Source organism: Mesoplodon densirostris, chromosome 1 (assembly GCF_025265405.1).
Source record: "Mesoplodon densirostris isolate mMesDen1 chromosome 1, mMesDen1 primary haplotype, whole genome shotgun sequence".
NCBI classification, from domain to species: Eukaryota; Metazoa; Chordata; class Mammalia; order Artiodactyla; family Ziphiidae; genus Mesoplodon; species Mesoplodon densirostris.
The window spans coordinates 155,230,692-155,249,848 of NC_082661.1; the positions used below are offsets into that span (position 1 = coordinate 155,230,692).

The window sequence follows — 19,157 nt, forward strand, 5'->3', positions numbered from 1 at the left end:
ACCACATATTTGCAGTGTTTTCTTTTAATATTAAAATCACCAACAAAATGAAAAAAAAGAGCCTGACTTGTCATTCTGCCCATTTTGTGACCTTGGTTATCCACTTAAGTCTGCTTCCCACTCTGCAGTTATACTTCTTTCCTCTATTACTTTTACATACAATCCTATCTATTTTTCTTTACTGACTCTGAAGATCTAAGTTTATTGTTGACCTAATTATCTAATTGAAAGAATTCGCAATGAAGTATCAGTAAATAAAGGACTTGCCTTTTGATAGAGGAGTTTATTAATTTGTATTTACTGACACACTTACCATATATCTGGTATTCTTCATTCCTTCGCATATATGCAGATTTCCATCTGGTATTATTTTACTTTACTCTGAAGGACTTCCTTTAACATTTCCTATAGTTCAGGGCTACTGTTGATAGACTTCTTTCAGTTTTTATATGTCTGAAAAAGTCTTTTAGTCCACCTTCATTTTTGAAAGTTATTTTCATGGTATGAATTTCAGGTTAATAGACTTTTTTTTTTTCTCTTTCAGTACTGTTAAAGATGTTTCCTACATCTTTTTCTGGCTTGCATTGCTTCTAATGATGTTTTGTCATTTTAAATCTTTGTTCCTCTGTAAATAATGGATCTTCTTTTTCTCTACCCACCTAAGATTTTCTCTGTATTACTGGTTTTAAACAATTTGATTTTGTTGTCCCATTGTGGATGGAGCTCATAGAGCTGCTTGGATATGTGGGTTTACCCTTCTGATTACTCTATTAGATGCCCTGTGAGTTATAAGATTTTCCACTGTAGTTGGAACATGCACATTGTTAAGACCTGTATGAATTCCGGGAATTATTCCCTCTACTCCTTTCAGGTGGTACCTTCCCCAAACTCAAGAAATTTCCTCACCTGCATGTGCTAATCACTAAGCACCTGAAGACTCGGGGAGCGGGGGTACCCTCTGTGAGCTTGCTCTCTGAGTAGCTCTCTCCCCTCTGGTATTCTGCCCTGTAGTCACCCCAGACTCAGGAAAACCATTAGGCTCTGCTTGGATCTTCTCTTCCCACACTGAAGCCTGGAAACTTTACCAAGTAGGAAAAGTAAGCTGGGAAAATTGTTCCCTTCTTTCAGCAGCATGTGTATAATGTCTGATATCTGAAAACTGTTATTTCTTATATTTTGTCCAGTTTTTTAGTTGTTCAAGTAGGAGAGTAAATCTTACCCCTATTATTGAAGCTTGGGCTGGAACTTGTGGAAATAATTCTTAAGTCCATTTTTCATTTCTCTTTCCTTCACTCCTTTCCTATCCTCAAGTGCATATGGATCTGAGAGCTATATACTCTCTTCATTCTTTTGCATCAAGCTGAATATCTGTTCTTCTTCACCTACCACACACACACATCCCACTGTATAATTGATCTTTCACAGTCTTGGCCTATAGTAAACAAGATATTTAAGAGAGGATATGCAAAAGGGGTATCTTTCTAAAAGGGGTATCTTTCTACACTGTAGAAAACTGTGTATCTAACGATGGGACAGTTTTTCTACCAACTTTATAAATTTTTTCATCTTTGATATTACAACTAAGTGTCCAACAGGTGTATTATACATTACTTCAAACTAATTTTTTAAAAATAATAGGTAAGAAATACATAAATGAAATAACATTTGGTTTAGTCTTAATTTAAACTTCCCTGTGTCTGTAGTAGTGCAACTAAGTTATATCATTATCTTGATTTGTCTTTGCATATGTATTCTGATAAATGTGAAAATGGATAGGTCAAGTCTTTAGTTAAGATGCAGTCAGAGAGGGAGAAACCTAGATGCTCTACTAATTTATAACAATTTTGTAGCCAGTCTTTTTGGGTAAGTTTGTATCAGCAGTAGAGATATTTATTGAGGAGGCCCACATTGACTCTATACTGGCTAAGGAAGCAGGACTGAAACTGATTCTTGGCTTTTTACCTTGTTGATTTTTCATTCATTTGAAATTCTTTGAGAGATAACAGGATGACATTTTCAGAACCTTCTAGTGATAAGTTCTGGTAAGCATTTTATATCAGACTTTGGATTTTCAGTATTGTTGAACTAAAAAGTCCAGCGGCAAAGATATAGAAGTGTTGACTTTGGCTCTCTTGTGTGTTTATAGTTCTGCCTTATTTGGGGGAATTATTAAGATCAAAAAGGATAAAAAGGATGAAAAATTGCCTACCTTCATTATCCTGTACATTTTTTTTGTCTCCTTACTTAAAATTTTATCACCTTTTAAAATCCAGGGGCATGTAAGCAAAGATGTCCTTTCTTTGAAGTTGACATTTTTGTTTAGTTGAATTTAACTCACTCTTTGAATTCTAATTGTATAGATGCTTAATTAAATTTTAAGGTTTTTGTTTTTGTAAAATACTTTACAATGATATCTCAGTAGCTGTTTTAATAATCAACAAAGGGAGAAAGTAAATATAGAGCAGCCAAAGTTTCTTTGCCATTACTGGCATGGTTCCCTCAATCAGGTGAAAATCCTTTTACATTTGAGATAGTTGTTTTAAACTCGGAAGTTTAATTTTCTTTTGTAAGCCTAATTTTTTTTTCTTTTTTTCTTCCTCTTTTTTTAAAGCAATAGCCACAATAAGAAGGTACAAATGCACATGCTAGACTTGATGAGTTCTATCATCATGGAAGGTGATGGAGTTACTCAAGAATTATTGGACTCCATTCTTATTAACCTCATTCCTGCACATAAGGTCTGTATAGTATGAAGATATTAAAGGTTAATATTTAATGATAGTACTACACATATGAAAAATAATTGTTTTTCACCATTTGCAATCCCATGTAATTATTCCCATTATCGTTCTCCAGCCCCAAATAAAATAGAGTAACACATATTGGTCTTATAGCTATTGTTATCTTTAGAAGATATATTGATTAATATATTGTGGAAGATTTTCATTCAGTTAAGTGCTGCCTATTCTCTGGAAAACTAAAAATGTTCCAGATTGATTGACCACACATATCTAATCTAGAAATTACAAGGGATTGGAGTACTGTCTTGGTTAGTTGCTGTTTGTTTGTTTTGGAAAAGAAAATGTATTTATTCCTTTGTAACATAGATGTAGAGTGTAGGAATTTGTATTTCTTCTCAGAACCCATGTCCTACATTTTTCTTAGGCACTTTCAGAAAAAGACTTGGGCAGAAGTGGGAACTATGTGGTTAATGTTAAGGGGAAAAGGATGATTCAGAGCTGTATATTCCTCTCCACTTCCTTTTCTGTTTCTCTCTGCTAGCTCCCCCTAAGAAACTGAAGGACTTAGCTCCCCACCAGCTCCCCCTCTGGGGTGGACTCAGGCCTACCCCACTGTTTTTTTTTTTTTTTTTTCTGCGGTATGCGGGCCTCTCACTGTTGTGGCCTCTCCCGTTGCGGAGCACAGGCCCCGGATGCGCAGGCTCAGTGGCCATGGCCCACGAGCCCAGCCACTCCGCGGCATGTGGGATCTTCCCAGACCGGGGCACAAACCCGGGTCCCCTGCATCGGCAGGCGGACTCTCAACCACTGCACCACCAGGGAAGCCCTACCCCACTGTTGGTATTTACTCTTCTGCCCTTTTCCTCTGACTGTTCAGTGACCTATTATCAGATGTTAAATGAAGATGTATCTAATGATACTTATTCACAGTAAGATGCAGTCAATTATAAATTTTTCTCCTTACTCACTATATATTATTTGCATTTTTTTAATTCAAATGAGTCTGTAATTGGTCAAAATTTTGAGAGTATGGCATAGGGGGAGTATATGTCAGGCAAAATAAGAAAGGAAAAACTTTTTGAGGAATAGTGTATTTGGTGTTTGTATTCTAGTTAGAGGTTATTTTTTTTTTTTTTTTTTTTTTTTTTTTTGCTGTACGCGGGCCTCTCACTGCTGCGGCCTCTCCCGTCGCGGAGCACAGGCTCTGGACACACAGGCCCCGCGGCCATGGCTCGCGGGCCCAGCCGCTCCGCGGCATGTGGGATCCTCCGGGATCGGGGCACGAACCCGCGTCCCCTGCATCGGCAGGCGGACTCCCACCCACTGCGCCACCAGGGAGGCCCTAGAGGTTATTTTTAATGAGTAGGAAATATACCTTTTTAGGAAATAGAAAGGTTGCCTTAATTTTTTTCTTCCAGTTTTATCGAGATATAAGTGACATACAGCACTGTATAAGTTTAAGGTATACACAGCTTAATGATTTGACTTATATTATGAAATGATTTATTTCATTTAATTTAAACATTATGAAATGTTTAGTGAACATCCATCATCTCATAGATAAAAAATTAAAGAAATAGGAAAAAAAATTTTTTCTTGTGGATGAAATAAGTCTTAGGATTTACTCTCTTAACAAGTTTCGTATATAACATACAACAGTTTTAATTAGATTTATCATGTTGTACATTATATCCCTAGTGCTTATTACCTCATAGCTGGAAGTACCTTTTGAATGCCTTCATCCAATTCTGCCCCCCCCAACCCCCCACCATAACTACAAATCTGATCTCTTTTTTTATAATTGACCTACATAACACTATGTTAATTCCTGTTACACACTATTTCTATACGTTTCAAAATGCTCACCTATATCTAGTTACAATATATCAGCATATAAAGATATTACATAGTTATTGACTTATGTTCCTCACTCTGTACATTTCATATCTGTGACTCATTGATTTTTCACGTGGAAGTTTGTATCTTAATCTCCCTCACCTATTTGTTTCCTCCAAGGTTGCCTTAATTTTGAGATAATCTTATCCTCTTGCCAATGGAATAAAAACCTGGAGCAAGTGTCAGGAAGCTACAGCTTGTAGACCAAATCTGACCCACTGCCTATTTATGTAAATAAAGTTTTATTTGAACACAGCCATGCTTATTTGTTTTCATTTTGTCCGTGGTTGCTTCCTGCTACAACAGCCAGAGTTGTGTAGTTGCAGTGGTGACGATATGGCTGGCTAATAAAGCCTAAACTATTTACCATCTGGCTCTTTGCATAAAAAGTTTGCTGACTACTAACCTAGAGTATGGGATATCCTTGCCTTTTTTGGGGATAGGTGCGAGATGATGGTCAGTGAATCTCAGGTTGGTCTAAAACTGCAAAGTGTAGAGATGTTATTGGGGACTCTTCAACACAAGAATTCCATTTTCAGTAAGTTTTTAAAAATTAAATATATGTCTTTTCTATAGGCTTCCTCAGACCCTTTAATTTGTTACCATGCATTGGGAATCTTGAGGAGTGAAGACAGTATTTAGCGTTTTAAAAACATAATTGACTGAGAATTTTACCTGAAACACTTACCAGGTCCACTCTTGCTCAGAACAGACGTTGATTAGACGGTGAAATACTGAGGATTGTGGGTTAGAAAGGGGTGTGTGCGTGCGTGCGTGTGTGTGTGTGTGTGTGTGTGTGTGTGTGTATTAGGATACATGGGTGTGATTGCCAGTTCAAATTGGTTAACAAACAAAACCAAAAAGTCTTAAGTCCATTTTGAGTTTAGTAAAACTAAACTTAATATAGGGTTGGGCTTTTGGCTAATTATCTAATGTATTTTAGTTTTTGATTCATGGTTGTGCTATTTGCAACTTCTGCATTTATGACCACTTGACTAGCAGGTATTGGGTAAAACCTTGAGTTATATTTTTTGCTTCATATTTTGTGGACTTGAAGACTTTGGTGTTCTAATGTTGCTATCTAGATCATAAATTCACTAATTCATTTGTAACTTTGCATATTTTTATTGTGTTTCAGAACTTAAATAAACAGTCCTTTGACCTCGCAAAAGTCCTATTGAAAAGGACAGTCCAGACTATTGAGGCATGCATTGCCAATGTATGTATTTCTGCCTGTATTTTTTTTCATATAGTTCTTAATCCATTGTACTAATTTATTGAAACCTTTCACATAAAGGCTTATTTAGCCTGTAAACAGTTTCATCTTTTTATAAGAAATATATAAAAAACTGATATGTCTAAATGTAATGAAATGCAGCATAAGTTTGTAAGCTTTAGACATTATTTTTAAATGGCATAAGATGGGAGGATGTTATTTTATGAAAATTTGTCTACAATTCCTACTCTTTCTTCTACTGCCTTTGTATTTATCTTTTTATCTCCTGGATATGCTGATCTCTTTCACTTTCTCCTTTCATCTTTATCTATGGCTCTCTATATTCTTCTTCATGTCTCTAGGCCATTCTTTTTTTTTTTTTTTTTTTTTTTGCTGTACGCGGGCCTCTCACTGCTGTGGCCTCTCCCGTTGCGAAGCACAGGCTCCGGACACACAGGCTCCGCGGCCATGGCTCGCGGGCCCAGCCGCTCCGCGGCACGTGGGATCTTCCGGGATCGGGGCACGAACCCGTGTCCCCTGCATCGGCAGGCGGACTCTCAACCACTGCGCCACCAGGGAAGCCCTAGGCCATTCTTCTGAACCTTTTTGGTTTGCCCTCTTAAATTGTTATAAAGTAATAAATTTTTTTTTTTACTTTATTGAATAGAAGTTTTTTCTTTTCCTTTTTGTTCTTTAACTAAAAAATCAATAAATAATTTGGGAAAAAAAGAAATTATAGTTCTCCTACCTTAATGTAGCAACTTCATTATTGAACATTTGCTCAAACTCCTACCTATTTTTTTCATATACTATATAAAACTTTGAATTGTCTTCATTTATATATCTATTTCCATATTTTGATATTTTTTTATTTATGATAAGAATGACTATAAATGTTCCGTTGAATTCACATATAATTTACCTCATCATTTCTCTCTTGCCTCGCATTTAGATTTTTTCAGTGTTTTCCTTTAGTAACTATCTTTAGTAACTATCTTTGTAGCATTTATCTATCATTTAATTATTTTCTACATATAAAAACCCAAGTGAGAGTCTGTTAATTTAAATGGTATGAATTATTATTTATATTACTAAATAAATACTTAAACGTGGTAAAAAAAAAATGTTTTCTCAAGTAGTACAAAAGGGTATACAGTGAAAATTGTCTCTCTTCAAACCCTGAATACCCTAGTCATAATTCTCAGAAATAGGCATCACCAATAGATTTTCATGTATCCTTTCAGAATTTGTTCTGTGCTTATTTGTGTGTGCATGTATACTTTTTAATTTTGTTAAAACTATTTTCCTTATTCTTTTCAAGGTCTGTGTAATAAATATTAATGTTTTCTAACTCTTAATGTGTGTTGCTTTTCAAAAGAAATATATCATTTGATGATACTACCAAAAACATATGCTCAAATTAGTTGCATACAGCTGCCTCTGTAGCATTTTTACATTTAATATTTTTTTTCTAAGTTTATGTGTGTTGGCAAGGATTAGAGGTATCTTTTAATTTGTGCTTTTATATTATATTCTCTTTGTTTCTTTTTCCTAGAATTCTTATAAATTATCAGCCTTTGTATCATCACATTTTCCTTCTCTTTGTCCTCAGAGTTACAGTGTTTTTGACTTTCTGGGTACCTTAAAAAAAACAACTCATCCTCCACCTTCAATTATTCTTTATTACTAAACTAATAGAATCCTCAAGCTTAAATAAAAATCCAAAAGATTGAGACTTTTAAAAATTTTCTGTGCTATAAGGAAATTTCTCTATAAAATTCTCTATAATACATTACATAAACTATCTAAATTGTTTTGTTTTAATGAAAGTTAAGATTCCTAGAATTGTCATCCTAATTTGAAAGAAAGCTAACAACTCAATTACTTTTTATCTCTTTCATGTAACATTCATAATTTGATGATATTTAGAGGTTTATTTCTTCTGTTTTGGTGGACTGTCCTATCATATATATTAGTAATTTAAACATCTTCTTTTTCATCACCTTCACTTGTATATGGAATGCCTAATTATATAGTTTTCTTTTAACATGTTTATAAAAAACCTATCCAAGTTTTTAAATGAAACGGATATTTTATTTTTGTGTTTATCTCCTGTAGTTTTTCAATCAAGTCCTGGTGCTGGGAAGATCATCAGTAAGTGATTTGTCAGAACATGTATTTGATCTGATTCAGGAACTTTTTGCTATAGATCCTCATTTATTATTATCTGTCATGCCGCAGCTTGAATTCAAACTGAAGGTAGGACTGACTATAATTTCTAAGCCCTTTAACATTTAAGAGAAAAATATATATCATATTGTTTTTCTCTAACTGTAAAAGAATAAAATGTGAGTTCAGTTTATCTTCTTATATTTAGTTAAGGTATGCATTTTTTAAACTTTTTATTTTATATTGGAGTATAGTTGATTAGCAGTGTTGATAGTTTGTTGATCAAACTATCAACATATAGTTGATAGTTTCAGGTGTACAGCAAAGTGATTCAGTTATGCACATGGGCTTTCTCTAGTTGCATCGAGCAGGAGCTACTCTTTGTTGTGGTGCTCGGGCTTCTCATTGTGGTGGCTTCTCTTGTTGCAGAGCACAGGCTCAGGCTTTAGGGTGTGCAGGCTTCAGTAGTTGTGGTGCGTGGGCTCAGTAGTTGTGGCTCGTGAGGTTCAGAGTAGTTTAGGTACTATCTATATATAATTAGGGTGCCCCCTTTGGAGTGACCAGTGTGTGCTAAGCAGATAGCCTAGGAAGTTTTTATAGCTGTGGCGATTTTCTGTAGTTATATCCCTGAATCATATAGCTACAGCCTTTTATAGTTGAAAGTCCTAGGTTACAGTCCTCTGAGGACAATAAAAATACTTGAGAAAATGCTTCAACATAACAGTTTGTTTGATTTTGCTTTATACTGGGCCACAGCATGCAACTGTATACACTGTCCACTGTGTGGGTCCATAGAGTGCTATTATCTCTTATGTTTTAAGGGATACTCTGGAGTTGTGCTACTTAGCAGCTTTGCTATAGTCAGAAAATTTGCCACATTTTATATTTAAGACTTTTTTCATGTTAGGCAGAGATAGACATTTACATTTATTCACCAATTTAAAACATTATAAAACAGTCATAATTGCTTTATTTTGGTTTTAGAAAATTTTTACAGAGAATTGTTCTGAATCAATTACTTTGTAATTAGAAGCAGTAACAGAGTGGTTACCTTTTTCAACTAAGGTTGAAGAAAAATAAAAACTAGGTGGCCATTTGAATTTCTTTCAGAAAGTCACTGGTAAATTACTAATGCAGAATTTCTCATTTTACCCATTATTTTAATTAACATTATATATATATATATATATATATATATTGTATTCAAACAATGTATTAGGTAATATCTTAATGAGATAATTTTCACTTTGGTATAGATTACTAATAACAGCTGTACATCAGAGACAACAAATGATTTTTGTACCAGAAAAAAATTACCAGCACTATCATCATATTCCAACCTCACTCAGAGAACATATTTAAAAATCAAAAAAGGCAGGGGGTGGCTTCCCTGGTGGCGTAGTGGTTGAGAGTCTGCCTGCCAATGCAGGGGACACAGGTTCAAGCCCTGGTCTGGGAAGATCCCCCGTGCCGTGGAGCAACAAAGCCCGTGCGCCACAACTACCGAGCCTGTGTTCTAGAGCCCGCGAGCCACAGCTACTGAAGCCCGTGTGCCTAGAGCCTGTGCTCTGCAACAAGAGAAGCCACCACAACGAGAAGCCCGTGCACCGCAGTAGCCTCCCCTCTCCGCAACTAGAGAAAGCCCGTGCGCAACGAAGACCCAGTGCAGCCAAAAATTTAAATTTAAAAAAAAAAAAAGGAAAAAAAAGGCAGGGGGTGGGAGCAAGTTTTCATTTAATTTTATTTCAGTAGTTAAGTTACATAGATGTGAAATGTCACATTTGAAATAATCACTAAGCTACTAAAGTAGTCACCTTCAAGTAAAGTAAAATTTCCAGTTTTTCTAGTGTTTGACATTTAAGGGATAGATTGATTTTTCTTTAAAATAATAAATCATGTTGGCTACTCAGTTGGACTTACTTGCCAAAAGGCATCACTAATCTGCATTGTAGTCACATTGCTTGAGAAAAACTGTGAAAGAAAATCATTTTTGTAGTTATAAGTGTTAAAGCTTGAATTTTCATTTTTATCTTTGTTTAGTAAGTGTGCCTATTTTAACCACAAAACCCCTATCCCTGAGAGTTGAGACATTCTTAAGGAAAAGATGATATCCTGTAGTCATTTTTCTTTTTTCACTTACTGTCTTTTCCCATAAATATTTTTTTTATTGACTTGCTGCTATTGCTTTAGACACACATTATATTTGAACACTTTAAAAATTAGCAACTACTTTTCATTATTGCCTTTATTTTCCTAGTGAATATGTGACTTTTAAAAAGTTTCATGCACCATATGGTTTCAGAATAACTTAATTTATATTAAGACATGACATCACTAGTGAAAACTAGAACACTTTTTATAGAGTATATTGATTCAGGATAAGAAAATAGGCCTCTATCAAAAAATAACTTTAAGTTTTGTTTTGTTTTTTTTTAAGTCAACAACTTTTATTACAACTCACATATTTCATAGAAAAAGGAATGTAGCATCAGGTCCGGTTGTATGAAAAACGATAAAATGCAGGTTTGTCCTGGTTGCTCTCTTGACACCCGGGGCAGGCTCTCCGCGACATCAGCCACAACAGCTGCACTTGTCCGAGGCCCCTTTGCAGACGCAGCCCTGGGCACACTTGGCACAGCCCACGGGGCAGCAGGAGCAGCAGCTCTTCTTGCAGGAGGTGCATCTGCAGGCTTTGCAGGTGCAGGAGCCAGTGCAGCTGCAGGAGCCACCAGTGGGGCAGGAGCACTTGGGGTCCATCTGGAGGAGAAGTGAGGCCCAAGGTCCAAAGCACGGGATGAAACCGGTTCACTGGTCCGGTGGGGGCCATATCAAGTTTTGCTTTTTTGTAGTGTTCAGTTCACCTGACCTTTTAGGTACTCTTAAGATTCATGCTCTTCTATTAAAATGAGTTTTCCTGAATCATGACAATATTCAGTATCATGTGCTCCAGTCAGCAGGGGAACCTTGATTAAAACTTGACATATCAAAACCTTAATTGATATGGGTTTATGTTGGAGATCAATTATAGGATTAGGGCAGGAATTATTTGTAGCTCTTCCCTTGACAGAATTTTTTTCTAGGGCTCTTACGGAATGTTAGAATTGAATGATTATCTTCATGTTTCTACAGCATCTGTACAGATTGCAAACAAGCAGTGAAGTAGGCATAAATTAACAGTTGGGAGTGTATGAAATAAGAGCAAAGAACCTGATGATCTAACATGGAATCAAGTCAACTTCTGCACAGTAAATGAGAGAACATGATATTTTAAAGTTCTCATCATTTTAAGCAGAAATAATGAAATTGTAGCTTCTCAGAAATGTTTCATGTTATTTTTTTGTAATCTGATGAATAAACCTCAGGCTTTATTTCCTTTTTTCCCTTAGAGCAATGATGGAGAAGAGCGATTAGCTGTTGTTCGACTTTTAGCTAAATTGTTTGGTTCTAAAGATTCCGATTTGGCAACACAGAATCGTCCTCTGTGGCAGTGTTTTCTTGGACGGTAAGAGAACATAACAATTCTGTGGATTCTAACTTTTATATTTTGGAGGCTAGTGAATGTGGTGCACTTGATTAAAACCACACATATCAAAACTTTGATATGTGTTTGTGTCTTTAGTACCTGTGTTGCTGTCTTTATTGGAGAGTAAATTGTAAGACAAATTCTTTTTTTTTTTTAATTTATTATTAATTTATTTATTTATTTATGGCTGTGTTGGGTCTTCGTTTCTGTGCGAGGGCTTTCTCTAGTTGCGGCGAGCGGGGGCCACTCTTCATCGCGGTGCGCGGGCCTCTCACTGTCGCGGCCTCTCCTGTTGCGGAGCGCAGGCTCCAGACGCGCAGGCTTAGTAGTTGTGGCGCACGGGCCCAGTTGCTCCGTGGCATGTGGGATCCTCCCAGACCAGGGCCCGAACCGGTGTCCCCTGCACTGGCAGGCAGATTCCCAACCACTGCGCCACCAGGGAAGCCTCGACAAGTTCTTTTTGAAGAAAGCTTTGTCTTATTTACCCACATAACAGGTTTTAATCTTTTTTATGTGTGCTAAAATAATGTCATTAGAATAAATAGTTCACATCTGAGAATGTTCAGAGTCTTAAATTTTTTAAATAAGTCATGAGACTGAAGACATCATGGTCCAATCCATGCTAGTGTGTACTATCTGGTTTTTTTCTAGAAGTTTTCTAGGTGTTAAACTTCTAGAAAAAAACATAGTACACACTTATTGGTTTTAGTAGTATGCTTTTGGATGTGTCTCCTCAGGCAAGGGAAACAAAAGCAAAAATAAACACATGGGACTACATCAAACTAAAAAGCTTTTGCACAGCGAAGAAAACTATCAACAAAATGAAAAGGCCACCTGCTGAATGGGAGAAGATATTTGCAAATGATATATGTGATAAGGGGTTAATATCTAAAATACACAAAGAACTCATACATAAGGCAGCCTGATTTAAAAATGGGCAGAGGGGGGCTTTCCTGGTGGCGCAGTGGTTGAGAGTCCGCCTGCCGATGCAGGGGACACGGGTTCATGCCCCAGTCCGGGAGGATCCCACACGCCGCAGAGCAGCTGGGCCCGTGAGCCATGGCCGTTGAGCCTGCGCGTCCGGAGCCTATGCTCCGCAACGGGCGAGGCCACAACAGTGAGAGGCCCGCGTACTGCAAAAAAAAAAAATGGGCAGAGGATCTGAATACACATTTTCCATAGAAGACATACAGATATCAACAGACATATGAAAAGATGGTCAACATCACTAATCATCAGGGAAATGCAAATCGAAACCACAGTGAGATATCACCTCACACCTGTCAGGAAGACTGTTATCAAAAAGACAACAAATAGGGCTTCCCTGGTGGTGCAGTGGTTGAGAGTCCGCTTGCCGATGCAGGGGACACGGGTTCATGCCCCGGTCCGGGAAGATCCCACATGCCGCGGAGCGGCTGGGCCCGTGAGCCATGGCCGCTGAGCCTGCGCGTCCAGAGTCTGTGCTCTGCAACGGGAGAGGCCACAACAGTGAGAGGCCCACGTACCACAAAAAAAAAAAGACAACAAATAACAAGTGTTGGCAAGAATGTGGAGAAGAGAACTGTGTACTGTTGGTGGCAATGTAAATTGGTACAGCCACTATGTAAAATAGTATGGAGGTTCCTCAAACATTTAAAAATAGAACTATTGGGAATTCTCTGGCAGTCTGTGGTTAGGGTTCCATGCTCTCACTGCCAAGGGCCCAGGTTCAATCCCTGGTCGGGGAACTAAAATCCCACAAGCCACATGGTGTGGCCAAAAAAAAAAATAATGATGAAAAATAAAAATAGAACTATTATTTATCTGAAGAAAATAAAAACACTAATCAGAAAAGATACATGCACTAGCTCTTATGTTCATTGTGACATTATTTATAATAGCCAAGATATGGAAGCAACCCAAATGCCCAGTCAGTAGATGAATGGATAAAGTAGATGTGGTATATACATAAACAATGGAATTTTACTCATCCATAAAAAAAGAAAGAAATTTTGCCATTTGGGATAACATGGACGGATCTAGAGGGTATTAGGCTAAGTGCAATAAGTCAAACAGAGAAAGACAAATACTGTATGATTTTATTTACATATGGAATTTAAAAAACAAAACATGACCAAACATAACAAAACAGAAACAGAGTCATAGATAAGGAGAACAAACAGGTGGTTGCCAGAGGGGAAGAGGGTTGGGAGAGGAAAGAAATGGGTAAGGTAGATTAAGGGGTAAAAAATAAGTAAATAAAATCACGTTATTCATAATTAATAAATATGTTTTTAAATTGCCCAATAAATTTAAAACGAGAGTTTCTCAGCTTATCCTTACTATATGCAGTTCTGAATCTACATACTGAGTTTCATATTATTAAGTTCTTATAATATATTAGACCTAAAATAGCAGTTACAGGTTGGTCCCAGCCATATGAAACTTTTTTGCTATGAGGCAATATGGCACATGTATTTTATGTACTTATCTTTGAATTTCTGTGTCTGCCTCATACATGATTTGCTTTCTACCTCACATTCCTCTAGTATTTTCCTCCTATTAACTTCTTTCAAATAGATTTTGTGCATTTTGAATATTTATTTTTTGTTTTGTAGCATAATTTTAAGCTCCAATTTTTGGTTCTCCAGTGAAGGTAGTTTGGGTTGGGGGATGTGTTCATACTGTTTTTGTTTTAGCATGGTGAAAAAATCCTGTTGTAAAAAATATCCTTGTGAAATTATGTATCTTTTTTACTTTATATTCTTCCTTCAGAACAAGTTAACTGTCATTTTAATAAACCAACACATCTTATAATCAGTAACTGTTGTTGTTTATAGGTGTTTACGTAGCATTGATATACCTTATTTGAAAATAGTTATTTTGCCTAACAAATAACATTAGCAATCTTTTTCTATGTAGATTCAATGACATTCACGTTCCTGTGAGATTAGAAAGTGTGAAATTTGCGAGTCACTGTTTAATGAATCACCCAGATTTAGCAAAGGATCTCACAGGTAAGGTAGCTGGTTTATTGAAGTATGAGAGTAATCACACAAATACATTTTAGTTGTGGCCTTTGACTTTAACTTCGGTTTCTGAATAGATTTCACTCTGGCACTCTTTCAGGTCTCTATCAGTCATGGACTACTAGTAAGGGATTTCATGTTTATACAATAAAATTACATTTGAAATCTTCACATTGTAATCCTTTGGAATTTTCTGGAAATCATAGTTTGAGGAAGTAGACTCTTCCTTATGACTCTGGGTTTGGGCACAAATCATTATATCTGTGTGATAAATATAGTAACATATCTAATAATAGGTGGGAAAATGATTTCTTCTGAAGTAGGCTAGAATTTCTCATTCTTCACTTGAAGTAGAGCATTTAAACCTACTTACTTGGTTGTAACAAATAAAGTAACTGCTATCAAAATATTGTTTACCAAAAAAGAGGAAATAACTTTGTATCGTAGTTATTTAGGATTTTTTTTAGAGGTCACAGAATGTTATTTTATGTTGCGTAATGCGAAGATATATACCTATCAGCAAACTTGCTATAAGCATTTTTACTATATTTTAAGTCTTTTAATATGTATCGTTAACTTAAATTCTAAACTGTATTAAATTAGGTGCTGATTTGATTTCAGGTGCCGATTTGGCTTTTCCAGAATAGTTGATATAAAATATTTTATTAAGGTGTGACTTTACAGTAATAAATAGTGTGGTATAGTTTATTTTGTTATTATGTAGGGTATTGCCACCTCAAAAATTAAATAATTTAAATTTATGCTACATTTTACAATCATTGTTCCAGTATGGACATAAACTTAAAAGCATTAGGGTTTTTTTGTCATTCTGAACATAATGAATATTATACCTAACATTTTGCTTAATTTTTTCTCCTATTTCAGAATACTTGAAAGTTAGATCACATGATCCAGAAGAAGCTATTCGTCATGATGTCATTGTTACTATAATAACAGCTGCCAAAAGAGACCTTGCCTTAGTAAATGATCAGCTACTTGGCTTTGTAAGAGAAAGAACACTGGACAAACGGGTAAAATCTGAGGAATTTTATTGTTTTATAATTTACTGTGTTTACATTGTTAGCAAAATACAATAGAAATTATTTTCTATTTAAAGTTTTTCTGTGTGAAAGTCAACTAATACAATACCAAATAAAAAGCTAATACTTTGTATGTTTCCTGTGTATCTTTTAATTATCTTTACAAATGAATACATTGGATTCTATAGCTTTTCAGATCTTAGGCATGGGTTTTTTAGCCTACCTTTACAAAAATAACAGCTAAATTAAAGTTTTATTTTACCTTTTCACTTACATGATGAGTTTCAGAAGAATAGTAATTGATCACCAGTATTTATTTCTTTTATAGTTAGCATCTTCACAAGTAACTGTCTTAGAATATCACACTTTCTATGAAAGTGGTGTTTCCATATTGCTGTGCTAAGCTAAGGGCCGAAATGATGTTTAGTTACTATTCTTTTTGTGTAATTTCCTCCATGTGGATGCAGTTAAAAACGTGGGTTGATAAAGAAAAGCAGTACTAAGAACAGTGGTAGCAGTTGCTAAGAAAGTGTCAACCATGAGTAAGAGATACACAGGCAAGGCAGGCTGATTAAATGTGTTACTTATTAACATCTTCAACAAAGGTTGCCTTTGCAGTGTGGTATTTTATTTGAAGCATAGCTGAAAATCTGCTACCCTCTTGAAACCAATGTAATTTAGCTATAATTTCAGGGTAGAAAAGGAATATCTTGCTACAGAGATATAGCAAGATGCATTCTTTTTTTAACATCTTTATTGGTGTATAATTGGTTTACATTGTTATGTTAGTCTCTGCTGTATAACAGATTGAATCAGCTATATGTATACATATATCCCCATATCACCTCTGTCTTGCGTCTCCCCACCATCCTCCCTATCTCACCCCTCTAGGTGGAGACAAAGCACTGAGCTGATCTCCCTGTGCTATGCAGCTGCTTCCCACTAGCTCTCTGTTTTACATTTGGTAGCGTATATATGTCCATGCCACTCTCTCACTTCGTCCCAGCTTACCCTTCCCCCTCCCCGTGTCCTCAAGTCCATTCTCTACGGCTGCGTTTTTATTCCTGTCCTGCCCCTAGGTTCTTCAGAACCTTTTTTTTTTTTTAGATTCCATATATATGTGTTAGCTTATGGTATTTGTTTTTCTCTTTCTGACTTACTTCACTGTGTAGGACAGACTCTAGGTCCATCCACCTCACTACAAATAACTCAGTTTTGTTTCTTGTTATGGCTGAGTAATATTCCATTGTATATATGTGCCACATCTTCTTTATCCATTCATCTGTCGATGGACACTTAGGAGCAAGATGCATTCTTTAAGTTCTTTTGAAATAGTCGTAGGAGACAGATACATAAAGTAGACACCATTTAACTTGTTCAACTGTGTCAGTAATTCTAACTCTGAGAGTTTTTTTCCCCTTGGCTTTAATTTAAATGAAATGATACTCCCTACTGGTTAGTTGTTAACTACCCCCTCTCCCCCACCCCCTACTCCCAAACCAGATTTCAGGTATTGCCGTTTGTGTTACTTCCTCCTTTTGGAAACAGTTCACTCCTACTTCTGTCAGTGTTTGTTTATAGTTTCAGGAAGAGTTGAATAAATGATTCTTGCTAACTGAGACTGTATGATATGGTCTAATAATTCAAATAACACCTACTGTACATTTTAGGAACTGGTTTTTGGTGTAATGAATTAAATGACCTTGAGTATATAGCCTTTCTGAATTTTGTTTTCTATAAAATATGGGGACAGGACTTAAATCTTTGATTTCATGGCTTACATTCTTTCGTTTCATGTTAGACATGTCAAAAGACATCTGTTACCTGTTATATGGGAACTGAATTTCATTTCATCTACCAAATAGCATACAAATGAGAAAATTATACTAAAAAATTATAAGAAAGCATTAATTTAAATAAGCCAAAGATGGGACTCCCCTGGTGGCACAGCGGTTGAGAATCTGCCTGCCAATGCAGGGGACACGGGTTCGAGCCCTGGTCTGGGAAGATCCCATATGCCGCGGAGCAACTAAGCATGTGCGCCACAACTATTGAGCCTGCGAGCCACAGCTACTGAGCCCACGCACCACAACCAAGAGTAGCCCCCGCTTGCCACAACTAGGGAAAGCCCACGTGCAGCAAGGAAGACCCAATGCAGCTACAAAATAAATAAATAAATTTATTTAAAAAAATAAGCCAAAGATACGTATACTCTGATTTGTTATTGAGACAAATAACTTGTGGTTATTATTACATCATACTGTTGTTCTAACTCTAGATTTTTATAGTCTACTTTTCTGTCCACTCTCCTCTCACCACCTTTCTTTCCTCACAAACCATTCCAATCTCTTTAAGTCCCAAAGAATCTTTCACGGACTAGGATGTGACTAGGTAAATAATTTGCCCTTTTAATCTACAGAGTAAGGACGTTCACTTAAGATGATCACTAAGGTGCTTTCCAACTTTGTAATTCTAAGATCTTGATACTAAATTTTGCTCTTCTTATTCTGAGTTAATATCAAAAGGGATGTAACTAGGACAAAACATTCCAGACGATAGGGCTTTTGTTTGCAGAGTGAATTATACGCTTTCTCTTTTATTTTTTAATCACTTCTAAAACTTGGCCAAATTTTTTTTTAGACAGAATCTAATGAAATCTTCTGTAAGATTTACTATTGCTTGGCTTTGAGAGAAATAAAAAATTGGTAGATGATTTAGCAGTATTTGCACTGGATGATTTCTAAATAGGAAGATAATCAAAATTGTTGGTTAAGTGATTTGTCTGCCTTTTTTGAAAATTAATATTGTGCTAATCTATGCACACATAAATCTCATTGTGCAACCTAGTGAAGAAATGGTAATTTTTGCAGATTTGTGTACTAAAGTTTGGTATCTAGCTTATCCAATAAACTTTATACTTTCTAGTGGCGAGTAAGAAAAGAAGCTATGATGGGTCTGGCTCAGCTTTATAAGAAATACTGTCTTCATGGTGAAGCAGGAAAGGAAGCTGCAGAGAAAGTCAGCTGGATAAAGGACAAACTTTTGCATATATATTATCAGAATAGCATCGATGACAAGTGAGTCTAATATGTTGGTAAAATGGTTGAATATAAAAGTGCTTTTAATTTTTAAATATTTCTATTTAATTTTTTCATAATAATTAGTTTCTCTTAAGTTTAGAAACCACTTTCTACATATTTAGACATATCATGTTTAAATAAGACTCCAGCTAAGACTGTGAGTTAGCATAATAATAGTGAAATACACATGAGATTTGGACTCAGACCAGAGACCAAATGTTCATTCTGCCCTTTATTAGATCTGTGCCCATGCACAGCTGATTTAACTTCTGTGTACTTGATTTTATCTAAAAAGGAGTAATAATAAGCCTTTCTTACAGAATTGTCTTATGCATTAAATAAAATAATGAATGTAATGCCCCCTAGCTCACTGCCTGGCAAAGTAGCACTATTTAATAACTTAGTTATTTTTTCCTTTTTACAACACTGTAAGTACCAATAGAGGTATTACTGTATTTTTTTATTGAGGTATAAGTGACATACA

General features: G+C 36.0%; 2 protein-coding genes across 6 annotated transcripts in view; one reads left to right on the forward strand and one right to left on the reverse strand.

Moving 5' to 3' along the window:
- Positions 1–19,157, forward strand: part of PDS5A (PDS5 cohesin associated factor A) — a 132,278-nt gene that overhangs the window by 53,942 nt on the left and 59,179 nt on the right. For all 5 annotated transcript variants that reach the window (XM_060110832.1, XM_060110825.1, XM_060110839.1 and 2 more), the window contains exons 6-12: positions 2,612–2,738; positions 5,776–5,856; positions 7,972–8,112; positions 11,409–11,524; positions 14,447–14,541; positions 15,439–15,584; positions 18,519–18,670. In XM_060110832.1, coding sequence (XP_059966815.1) covers positions 2,612–2,738; positions 5,776–5,856; positions 7,972–8,112; positions 11,409–11,524; positions 14,447–14,541; positions 15,439–15,584; positions 18,519–18,670 — 858 coding nt within the window. The remainder of the gene's footprint in view (positions 1–2,611; positions 2,739–5,775; positions 5,857–7,971; positions 8,113–11,408; positions 11,525–14,446; positions 14,542–15,438; positions 15,585–18,518; positions 18,671–19,157) is intronic.
- Positions 10,594–10,779, reverse strand: LOC132501642 (metallothionein-1E-like). The gene has a single exon (XM_060117668.1). The coding sequence runs from the start codon at positions 10,777–10,779 to the stop codon at positions 10,594–10,596; it is 186 nt and encodes a 61-aa protein (XP_059973651.1).